At 44.8% G+C, this 11,527-nt stretch overlaps 2 protein-coding genes across 2 annotated transcripts; both read right to left on the bottom strand.

Moving 5' to 3' along the window:
* Positions 1-1,792: 1,792 nt before the first annotated feature.
* Positions 1,793-6,299, bottom strand: LOC124704543 (folate-biopterin transporter 1, chloroplastic-like). The gene is made up of 9 exons (XM_047236813.1): positions 5,993-6,299; positions 5,127-5,392; positions 4,829-4,893; positions 4,580-4,742; positions 3,817-3,965; positions 3,481-3,729; positions 2,656-2,824; positions 2,478-2,570; positions 1,793-2,369 (listed from the first exon to the last, which is right to left on the bottom strand). Exons 1-9 carry the CDS (start codon positions 6,267-6,269, stop codon positions 2,085-2,087), a joined length of 1,716 nt encoding a protein of 571 aa, XP_047092769.1. The 5' UTR covers positions 6,270-6,299; the 3' UTR covers positions 1,793-2,084.
* A 1,770-nt stretch (positions 6,300-8,069) lies between these two features.
* On the bottom strand, positions 8,070-10,345 carry LOC124704545. Its single transcript, XM_047236815.1, has 2 exons — positions 9,529-10,345; positions 8,070-8,173 (listed from the first exon to the last, which is right to left on the bottom strand). The coding sequence occupies exons 1-2, from the start codon at positions 9,888-9,890 to the stop codon at positions 8,110-8,112; spliced, it is 426 nt and encodes a 141-aa protein (XP_047092771.1). The 5' UTR covers positions 9,891-10,345; the 3' UTR covers positions 8,070-8,109.
* Positions 10,346-11,527: the final 1,182 nt, after the last annotated feature.

The following is an 11,527-nucleotide window of genomic DNA, read 5'->3' on the forward strand; positions in this document are numbered from 1 at the left end:
GGCGGGGAGGAAGGTCCAAAAATTAAGACAAAAACGGTATAAACTTAACCGGTACTGTGGCAAATGTGAAGTATTATGCGATTTGGTGGGAGGGTAAAACGGTCCAACGAAAAGTTAGACGAAAATTTTGGCAGAAACCTTAGCTCCTTTATTAGTATTTTGGCAGAAACCTTAGCTCCTTTATTAGTAGATATAGACTTGCTACAACCTGATCCCCGGTTTATAATGATGAATTTGTTCGAGGTGGTATATATTAACCCCTCGTGACGAATCTGTGATGCATCACGAAGTACTTGCTTCGTTAGTGATGCATCACCCACTAAGTACTAGTTTCTGTGTAGTACTAGCATCTTTTCTGATAAATTGAATCTGATGTGTGTTGTTATTCAGTACTGGGTAACCTCACCACTCAAAGTGAAGGGGTTACCACATCACTGAGCTATGTGCAACCAAATAGGCTGTGGGATGCATGACCTGGGAAGCATTGGCTGGAAACGGGCAACCAAACGATGGGGTCTGGGTTCCTTCTCCGGCGCGCAAAAGGTCGCACCAGCTACCAAACGACCCGCCAAAAGTGACCCATGGCCCATTCGTAACGCGCAATGCCCCCCATCTCCCTGGCGAGGCATGCAGGTTTTCGGTCCAGGCAACCAAAAGCGCCCGTAATAGCTGTAGGCAGTCTTAGGTTGGTCTTGGTGAGAGCAAGATCACAATATTTTTCTTGTAAAATTATTTATACCCAATCTTAATGAAAAGGACACGCAAGTTTTGTGTGTGTTCTGGACAAAAAAAAGCTTTTGTTTCCTGTGTAATTCGTTGGTTTCGATCCAAACAGAAAACGTGCTTCCATGAGAATTGGATAGAGATTGATTCGCTTTAGAGAAGTGGTTTGAAAAAATTGGGCGCCCCCAAAGATTTTTTTTTTTCTTTTTGCTTGACTTTCTCTTCAAAATAGAATTTGGACGACTGCCCGGCTTGAGAAACAAGGATGGTTAAATTGCTGCCTTTACCCTCTTTGCCCAATGCCGGTACACCATTAGAGTTGGTGTACTACCTCCTCGCACATTGCCACTACACCATTAGAGTTTGGGGCTTTTTGAAACAGTAGCTTGGCCTCTACATCATTGATTTCCAATGGCCAACAAAATCACTCAAGGTGTGGTGGAGGTGGCTCAGCATGACTGGTTCCACAACTCCAAACGGCAAGGCCATTGCATCCCTTACCCTTCTCACATCTTGGGAGATTTGGAATGAGCCGAACGAGTGATAATTCCAAAGCAAGCAAGCGTCATCTATGGTCATATTCGACAAGATTAAGAAGGAAGTGAAACTTTGGGTATCCGCGGGAACAAGGCGTTTGAGTGAATTAAGCCAAAAGAGTAGTATGGTTCTAAACTAACTTTTAAGTTCTTGTCAAGCTCCTTAATTAGGAAAAACTTTTCCCTCCATTTTAAAAAAAAGTTCGACTATAGTATGAGAGTGCTTGATGGAGATTAGCAGTTTCTTCAGAAGAATTTGCTTCCATATAACGTGTGGGACACTGGGTCTATCAAAACTTCAAAGAGATCCTGGCGTCAAGGACTACCACTGGCAAGATCGGAGCAGCTGACACAAGGAGCGAGAGGACGGCATCGATAAGGAACAACAGGGCTGGAGCGACCATGATCTCGCCAGGTCGATGACGTGGCACAGAAGAGCAGAGCAATGCTGTTGTCGTCAGTTTGGCCCGTTACATTAATTTTCACCGTTCCTAAGAGGCCAAGTAATCTTGTCGTCAGTAGAGCAACAACAGTGAGACGAGAAGACGCCATCTGTTTCCCACGCGAGCTAACTCGTCCAAAATGCATATATAGACACTACCATGAAACTTGGCCGCGGTGGTCCGAGTTTATTTACAGGAGAGGGCTGTGTGGTGTGCGATAATCTGGAACTTCATGTTCTACTGGGGCAGCTCAACAGTGCACTGCGAGTCTGCGCCAACGACCAAAGTCAGCTCCAGTTTGAATCTCATCTTCCCTTGGTGATCGACTTCACATCAGGATTCCACTGTCTACAAGTCTAATCTTACCAAGAAGCTACAGTACTCAATCGCCTTGTGTTTTCCCATCATTTGCAACCGGTGATTCATCTGGAAGGAGGCCCAGGAGAGGCAGAGGTAGTAGGGAACTAAGGTTACATACGGCAATAAGCAGAGCCAGATTTTCAAAGTTGTCCTTGGTGACTCCCAGAAACTGAGTCAGGCCCGCGCCCACTAGACCACCGGCGACACTTCCCGCGTTGGAAATAGACATCAGAGTTGCGAACAGTGTTGCTTCCACTCCCAGAGGGCACAATTTCGCGGCCAGCACTAATACGGGCATGAAGGAAGCCTACAGAACAAACATCATAAGTGTTTATGTCAAAAGATGAAATACTGAACGTGAAAAGGAGCGCAAACAGCACGGTCCAAGACTAGTTACTGCAATGGTGTTTCATACCTGACTAAGGACTGTGAGAATCAAGGAATCCCCTATGGAGAACCATTCATCGCTTATCCCAAGCTTCCTGTTAAGCCCAGTGACAAGAAGAACCTGGAAAGGCACAACTCACGACTAAGCATGTCTGACAACAAAGATTATAGCAGCAGTAACAGAATAAGGAAGCCCAGAAGAGGACCTGTGTCATTCCAAGGGCAGAACCTAAAATCGTTGTCACCAAAAAGATTTTTCTCAGTGGAACTGCTTTCAAGAATGAATTATATATTCCGACACCCAGTAACGATGCAACTGATGTAACTAGTGTGACACGCCCCAGAAACTCCGGTGTGAATCCAATCTTATTTGTGCTGAAATTCATCAGAAGTTAACATATAAGAAACAAGCATTATAAAGGGGCTAAGTACACAAAATTATAATGTGCGCTTGTACAAGTAAATAGGCATTTACAGTTTTGTCTTAAAAGTTTTACACCACTTGATCATCTAAGTATATGGAAATGATGCAACGTATTCAGCGAACAAAAGACAACTTTAATCTCATTATTCATTTCATACTAAACTAAGTATGAATTCTACTTCAGAGAAAAGCATACAAAAAGTTCATTACTTCGATAGGTCATAATCAATATTTTTTCGATAAAGAGGTCATAATCAATTTACCACATGGAAATTGATTCGACCACTAATCTACACCTCATGGATATCCAATTGACTACTAATGGTGAAACAAGGAATGCATTATATAACTCCAGCACTGTTGAGTCTTGACTACTAAGTTGTAGTATTGCATGCAATATCTTCAATTCAAATTGAGAATGCAGGATAAGCAAAAGGTACATGCAACATGAAGCGACCAGCTATAATATAAATATTACTTTAGTATCTTGGAAACTTTATGTTTTCATTAGGAATCCGAAATTGTGCTTATTGAATATAAAAGAAAATATCTAATACAACAATCTAAAGCAAGCAAGATGATCAAATCTCGAGTCCGTGGAACATACACAAAGTAAAACATGGCAGAATCTGACTGAGGTGTTGCTTGCCAAAGGAATATGAACAAGGTGGGCAAGAAAATGTTCGGTTGCTTTACTGCAGTCCAAATCTGCATGATCTGCTGCCTAGATCTTTCAATTAATCCTGAACCTGAAAATGAGATGGAACGCTTGCTTGAAGGCAAACGATGCTCATTTACAAGAACTGCAACAGCAGACGTCATCAAGGGTAAAAATGCCGTCACACCAAATACAAATCTGCATTTAGGGAAACGCATGATCAGTGACCTGTAATATGCAGGGTTTGCATCAGCTTTTACTATGTTCCTTTGCTAAGGAGCAAACCTTACACCATAAGTATCCACTAGTGAACCACTGAAGTATGCACTCACAACTCCTCCAAAGGCTGAGGATCCCCAGCATAGTGATTGGAGGGATCCAGATGTACTCTGTGACTCACCTCGAGCTCTCTCAACAACCATGGAATCAACCACCTGCATTCAGTTACTCACAAAGCGAACTATAAGTACTAACACTAGACATGGATCAAACACAAAGACGAGTGCATTAGGTACAGGTGGACTGTTTTTTAGACATATATTTCAGATGCTGTTTTTTGTCTTTTTGGCAAGTGATGCCCATACTGAGTTTAGTTCTTTAAACAAAATGAAACAATTATCTACATTGAGTTCTATAATTTAAAAATCAGTTCAGCAACTATTTAAAGCATCAAGAATTACTTAATAATATCCTATTGGGTTGTGTGTCATGATAGCATGCACATGTGATATATTTTCTAAACCCTGCTCCAGGGAATGGGCAAAACTGAATGAAAAATGCTAGCAACTGTAGCCCAAGGTTTGGTAAACTAGAAATGCTTAGATATAAAGATACATTATTACTAACGGAAATCATGACTTAGTTTCATTTGGAACAGCAAAACCACTGGATCAGACTATCTTGTGCTATTGTACCCATAAAAGACTATCAACTTTCTTAATGTCAAGGATTATACAAACTAAATAACTAACTACTGCAACCAAATCATTCATGATCAACTTCAAAGGAATAATTAAAAAATGTGAACATACTTTTTCTGCTCACTTACAACGTCAGAGAAGGCAACTGCAAGAGATCCAAGAATAATAGAGAGCGCTGCACTATACTTATCATCCACAATGGTTGCCATAAAACTCCATGAAATGGCTCCAAGGATTCCAGATAGAATGAGGTACGACCTTCTACGATATCCAAATAGAGGGACGGAATCACTGCATGGCAAATCAAAACAACATAGGTTTTAAGTACAAATACAACATAACAGAGCAGCAGGAATGATATTTGGTATCGGTGAGACCTGATAAAACCATAAAGAGGCTTGATCAACCATGGCAAGGCTGAGAAACCAGTTATAACTGCAGTCTAGACAAGAGGAACAAACTTAATCTCGGTGCCAATAGGTATTGCCAAAGGCTTAAAACGTTAGCAGAAAAAAAAAGGCTTCTAACAGAGTAATTCACTGGATGCAGTCATACTGAAGCTCAACTGAATAAGACCATGCATTGTTCAAAAAAAGAATAACATCATGCATGTCCAGAGACTTGAGAAAAATTTACAACTACAGAAAGAAAACAAAGATGATGACCGCCACATACCTCTGCTGGATCAAGCTGGAGATCATCTTTTAAGTAAAAGCTGACAGCAAGTCTGGAAAGACCTAACACTCCTTGCACAAAATAAACAGTGGCAACAGCCACGTTATCAGGGGACAAATCCACCCCGAACGCTTTGGAGTAACCTGGCTTGGACGTGCTACTGGAGGAACCATCTGCGCTGAATTGATTCTTTTGCCATCTCCCGAACTCCCCATTCCTACTGTCCCCTTCAGTCGAAGTAGCATGATCGCCTGGCGCCGCGCTTCCTACAGTAGCGCAACATGGTAGGAATGATCATGCATCTTACAACAGTCTCGAGAAATAGGTATTGCAAGTATCTTTTCCTATTTAGTAACCAAAGCTCTAGCTCCAATGATAAATTACATAACACGTCAGTTAGAATAGATTTCGAGAGAACATGACATGCTAACATGTTATAATCATCATTACGGCGTGTCACACGCGAAGAAACATGGCAACAATCCTTCCAACAGGTGTACGCTATAGCTGTAAAAACCATCAACAATCCCCTACCGTTTCATTGATCGATGCGATACACCCAGATGGAAAACTGTAATAATATGATTTCACACGGAAGCAAAAGGTTGCCCCTGCATAGTAGTAGCATGGAAGGAAAGCAGGGGGGATCTATTCATAATTCGCAAACATTCAGGCAGGCAGGCAGGCATTCAGCAAGCTAATCAGTCGAAAACCATGGTCGTGGCACTCCGGTATTGGCTTTCGAATGGTTTTTCTCTACCAACTTACTGCAATACAACGGAATTTCCTCACCCACACAAACACCCGCGAAATGTCCAAGAGATTACGTCAGCCGTCAGATAAGCAAGCTCGCGCGACTGGCTCACCGGTTTGGCCGTCCGCGGAGGAGGCGGTGCCGTCGAGTTGGAGGGGGCGGAGAGCGTCGGTAGAGGAGGCGCCCCCCTCTTCGCACAATCCGCGGTCGCCGGAGCTGCTGCTGGTGGAGGTTTTCTCCGGCGAGCGGGCGCAGCGGCAGCAAGGTTCCGGCGGGCGGCGACGACGGAGGGCGTGGTGCGCGGCAACTGGGTAGGAGGTGGAGGCGGCGGCCGCGGCGCGGTTGTGTAGCGGCGGAGACGGCGGGGAGAGCAGGAAGCTGAAGGCCATCTGCAAGCGCGCGGCGGTGTCTCCTCTGTCTCCTCCGGTTTCCACCGCGCCACAAGGCCAAAGCTCACAAGTCACACCTTCTATCTCTCGGAGCAAAACGGTTCGGGCCCGTGGGCTTGGCCTGATCACAGCCCGTCTAACATTTTCCACTGGGCCAGATCGAATTGCAAAAGGCATTACTACCATAAAAAAATATGAAAATAATCGATAATCCCTTTGCGAAAATACAAAAAAAAACCATTTGCGAACCTTTTTTTTTTGAGACAACCTGCTAGAACTTTATTGATCATTTAAAATGTTTACAGGGATAGTATCTGAGTAAGGAACACAAAGCCAAATGCGGCGGCCTACTCCATGCGATAGCATAGTTCTAGCTAGGTTGTGGGCTTCAAAATTTGAGACCCTACTTTCATACGAGAAATTACACTCCTGGAATTGAAGCGACTTGTTCTTGATTTCAGACAGGACGGAGCTGCTTCATTGACACTGGTATCAGCTGACACCAGCGATTAAAAACCCTCACTAAATCTACACTAAACACTCTTTATTTCTGAAGATGACACCAATGAACATTGAGCTGGCACCATCGCATAAATTTTCTAGCTCCGTCCCTGATTTCAGAGATAATGGATCCATGCTTCCCCATGCTCCCCTCTTGGATATCTAAGACAACCATCTTAGATGCAACAAAAAGCTTTGAACAATTCAGGTCATTTGCTAAAGCTTGTGCTTCACGGCATGCAAGAGCCTCCAAGATCACCGGATCTGTTATACCCCGAAAAACAATAGCTAATTTCCCTTGGTAATTCCCGTGTACATCTCGGCAAAATGCAGCAGCGACTCTGCGGTCTTCAGTCTTAGACACCGAAGCATCCACATTAAACTTCGTTATATCTTTGGGAGGTGGAATCCACTGAGCTTTAGCACGTACTATTGAAGCCCGCGTATTGGGGTTATGTTGTGGTTGCCCTAGAGATTGTAGTTTTCCCAATTAGGAGTTGATAATCCATGGGTAGATAACGAACTGCAAAAAAGAAGAATTACGTCCCATAAACCCTTTATAGTTTCCGTTTTCAGCCTCATGTTGTCGGTGCCAGTTTTCGGGCAAGCCGCAAGCCCATCATCATCGGCCACGCCAAGGTCTGCCAACATTTAGGCTAGAATGGCTGGCATTAAATTCACATGCTAAATTATAGCAAATCAACATGGGCTACCAATTGGTTGGGTGCCAATTTTCGGTAAAGCAACTGTGGCTACATATTGATGGGACACCAACCAGTCAACTGCCAATTTGATTAATTAGGCTTGCCGAAAAGTTGGCCTGCCAAATTCTATCTGCAAACAATTGCACATTTCCACCAATAAACATTTCGCAGTGCACATGCTGCTCTATCAGCTTGTTGTACATATATGAATCTAATAATTTTTCCAAAATATGCAAAGCACCCATGTGCAAAATGTCGCTTCCCCATGTTTCCAACACATATGCATGTGCATCTTTTTTTTCTTCTTCTAATTCTTCTAAGTGAAACAACACATGATCTATGTCTTCTGACTGAATATCTTTGTATGGGAACTTTACAGAAGCAGCAGCAATACTCTGAACTACATCTACCGAGAGAGTGTCAAATGTATCACTCGCTCCAGCAGACAAAGCTCCACACCCAACGACCCAACCACACGCACGCACAGATCTGAGACTGATAAAAATGGCAGAAAAAACCTCTACAACTACCCACCTATGGCGGCATGTACTGATGAAACTGGTACAGGCAAGAAATGCTGCACCCCTTAATTTTGCACAGAATTTACATGACCCTCTGACAAGATTCTTCCTGGTTCATTGGATGACACAGACACATACTGGCATGCCATCCCCGTCGTCGCACGAATCTCCGGATTCACTGTAATCATAAGAGACGGAATGTGAGTTTAGACAGCCATGAGAAGAAGCATAAAATCTAGAAGGCACTGAAGTCCTCCCTATTGTGGTAAGGAGGAGCACAAATGAGGTTCACTTTTGTTCGGAAAATAATGAAGTTCACTTTTGTTGTTTTGTTGCTTCTTTCAAGATACCACTGGTGAATGGGAACAGCACACTCATGTTGTCAATCATGATATAGATCTAGAAAACAATTCTCGACCTGAACCGCAACTAGTCACTTGTCAAAGGTGAAAGGGAAACAATGAGGCGGTCAGGAATTTTCTTGTTGGCACATAGTGATGATCAAACTTTACACTTTGATTGGTACACAACACTATTGATAAAGCTACATTACCACATGTTTCTGCAAAGACCTGGAAGTCATTTCAAAGCTCTAAACACAGAAAAGCACAAATGAATGAAGGACTGAAATTATAAGAGTATAAATGGAACGGGTATAGCCCTCAAACTATTATTAGGTTGAAAACATATGCACACAAGACTTTTTTTGGACAATGTTCGGATGATGGCCTTTAGAGTCTAGAAGATTACCAATCAGAATATACTACATAACTTGATGAGAATATTTTAACAAGTCAAAGCTAGATTTTCGTAATAAATAAAGCTCATTACAAAAGTCAAGCCCCCGAATTTATGTATAAAATTGATCACATCATCTACCCGTAAACAAAAATTTGCACTCCACCAAGACATGTACCAGTTCAAGCTGATCCCGTCATCACCTACCGGTTCAACACATTTATAAAATTGACCCCATCACATACGCAAGAAACATTAAATTTACTCTCCGGCGAGACCATGCACATAGTAGAACTGCAGGACAGCACGACAACGTCTCTCGAACTGCTGGGGCTGTAAGACCTTTAGATGTGTTAAGTAAATATTATCATTGAGTATCTCAAGTTGTATAGCCCCGGGTGACCTGTCCCCTCCTAGTCTCAAGAAGCTGATTTCTCGGAAGAACAAAAGAATGCCGGACATCATTCAAGGGGCGCAAATAGATTAAAAAGGACACCTCTGGCATTGGGGAATGGTTTTCTCGGATGTCAACCGTCTGCCCAACTCACACTAGGATTTAATATTCAGGAGGATCAGGTCCGGTGTAAAGATTTGGGTTACTAAACTGCGGGCATGCAAAACATTCGCCTAGTTAATTGAAACAGAACATCATACACGTCAACAGGACAATAATTCACCCATGAATCGGCAACTACCACACCAAAACAATCCAACGAAATTCTGAAATTCATCATCCAAGGTCGCAGCAAGTTCATCATGGAGGTGTATAGAGGAGGGAGATGGGGATGGTTATACCTTGGCTCGAACTCCCTGACCTCGGTAAGATCCTTGCCCAGCAAATCAAGCCACTTCACATTGCCTTTGGGAGCGCACACGCCGTCGGCGGCGCAGTTGGGCTTCTTAAGGTTGCTTTTCGGTGGCGCCGCCACCACCGCCGCCAAGGTCTTCTCGCCGTCCTCGTCCTTCCTGCTCTCAACGTCGTCCTTCTCCGGAGGCTCCAGCGCCTCGAACTTCTGAACTGGGGGCGGCTTGTCCTCGACCGGGCAGGGCGGCGTGGAGAGAGCACCGGCGCCGGGCGGAGCATCCTTGGACTTGGGGAGGCAGGGGATGTAGCAGAGGGGGGAGGCGCAGTAGCTCTCACAGTGCGAGAGCCTCATCAAAGAGGGGGAGTCGGGGCACACCGGGACACGCCAAATCGGAACCCCGGTGGCGCCACGCCGATCAAATCTGACCGCGGGACAGATCGAGGCGGCCCAGGAATGCGAGCGCGAGCCCGTCTCCGGCGAGCAGCAGCAATCTTGGCCCCGGAGCAGCGCCTCGCTCGCCAGCACAGCGGAACTGGATCAAGAAAACCTGGAACTGCCCGGCCAAGAACCAAGAAAAGGGGGCGGGGCGAATCTGTGCCTGTGCGGCAAGAACAGCGCGGCGGCAGGGAGGAGCAGGAGCAGATTGAATCTTGCACTAAAAGGGTTGCTGCCCGGGGACCATGGGAGGAGGAGGAGGAGGAGGACGGGGGAGGGAGGTGGGTCTCCGGGAAGGAAGCCCGAGCGAAGGGAAGGAATCCAGCCGATAAAGATGGTGGCAGCCAGGCCAAGCAGCCTTCTTCCTTCGCTTGCTACCCCACAGGGATCAATTGCAGTGCATCCAACTTGCAAAGCAACAAACGCATGAGGAGCGGGCCAAGGAGATAATTGCGCCCATAAAAATATGAGAATCGATCCGCTGGAGCCAATGGATAAATTGCAACTATACTACTAGTGCGTACTGGTCCTTGGAGATTGGGATTTATTATGGCTCTTGTTTTTCCTCTGGAAGAGAGGAGGGATATCTATTGCCATCACAACAGTAGTGTCGCTGTCGCAGGAAGACGTGGTCTCGGCGAGTTCTTTTCTTTTCTTATTATAATTGAAGAAGAATTCATTTTTTGATATATAGTGATCTCCTTTAATTCTTTTCAAACAAATTTGGAATTATGCAAATTTAATTAGAACTTGCTTACTAGGGTGTAATTATGAGGGGTGAATTCGATGGAACTCTTTTTTTCACCCAAACTCAAAGCCTGGGTGGCACACAAGGTAAAATTCTTATTATCGCTAGCCTTATAGGATCGTTGTTGGACTGTGGAACGTGCGCAAGGCGTGGACTCCAACTCCACCTGCTATGCCTGCTCTGCGATCAACATCCAGAGACCATGGCACACCTATTGATCGAGTGGCCCTTCGCCAAGCAAGTCTGGCATGAGGCGCTCTCACGGCTACGGATGACCTCGATGCATCACTGACTGTCAAACCGGCAACGCCAAAACCACTCCGCAAGGGGCTTGCAACGGCCGCGTTGCTACTGCCCTGGATGATATGGACTATGGAGGCATGGGGATGACTGTGTTTTCGACAAGCACAACCATCAACCCAAAACCTCCTGATCAAGATCAAGGAGGAAGCCGCCTTGTGGGCACAATCTAGAGCTCTTGGCCTGAGACTCGCGTTATTGATGAGTTGGGATGTACACTAGTAGTGGCGAAGCTTCACCAAAAATCAGGGGGCGAAAGATGAAATGACAGTGTTTTGGGGGGCGGTGAAATACTAATATTTCTCCATCTAAACCCTCCCTAAAATTCTTCACAACTCTGCAGAAAGCTGGGGGGAGGGGGGCGGTGCACCCCCCCCCCCGAGTTGCACTAAGTTCCGACAGGAGGATTCTCCTTTTTTTCTAGCACCATCTCTTAGGAGACTTGTAACCAAAACTCTTCCTTTTTAATAAAATGAAGCGCGAAGGTCCTTTGCGTTTTCTGGAA

This window comes from Lolium rigidum, chromosome 3, assembly GCF_022539505.1.
Source record: "Lolium rigidum isolate FL_2022 chromosome 3, APGP_CSIRO_Lrig_0.1, whole genome shotgun sequence".
Classification (NCBI taxonomy): domain Eukaryota; kingdom Viridiplantae; phylum Streptophyta; class Magnoliopsida; order Poales; family Poaceae; genus Lolium; species Lolium rigidum.

Coding starts and splice junctions, on each gene's coding strand:
- LOC124704545 (XM_047236815.1), bottom strand. CDS start 9,890: ATGAGGCTCTCGCACTGTGAGAGCTACTGCGCCTCCCCCCTCTGCTAC. Junction 8,174..9,528: donor GTCAGGGAGTTCGAGCCAAG/GTATAACCATCC, acceptor TTATGATTACAG/TGAATCCGGAGATTCGTGCG.
- LOC124704543 (XM_047236813.1), bottom strand. CDS start 6,269: ATGGCCTTCAGCTTCCTGCTCTCCCCGCCGTCTCCGCCGCTACACAAC. Junction 3,966..4,579: donor CAGTTGCCTTCTCTGACGTT/GTAAGTGAGCAG, acceptor AACTGAATGCAG/GTGGTTGATTCCATGGTTGT. Junction 3,730..3,816: donor GTGGATACTTATGGTGTAAG/GTTTGCTCCTTA, acceptor CCCTAAATGCAG/ATTTGTATTTGGTGTGACGG.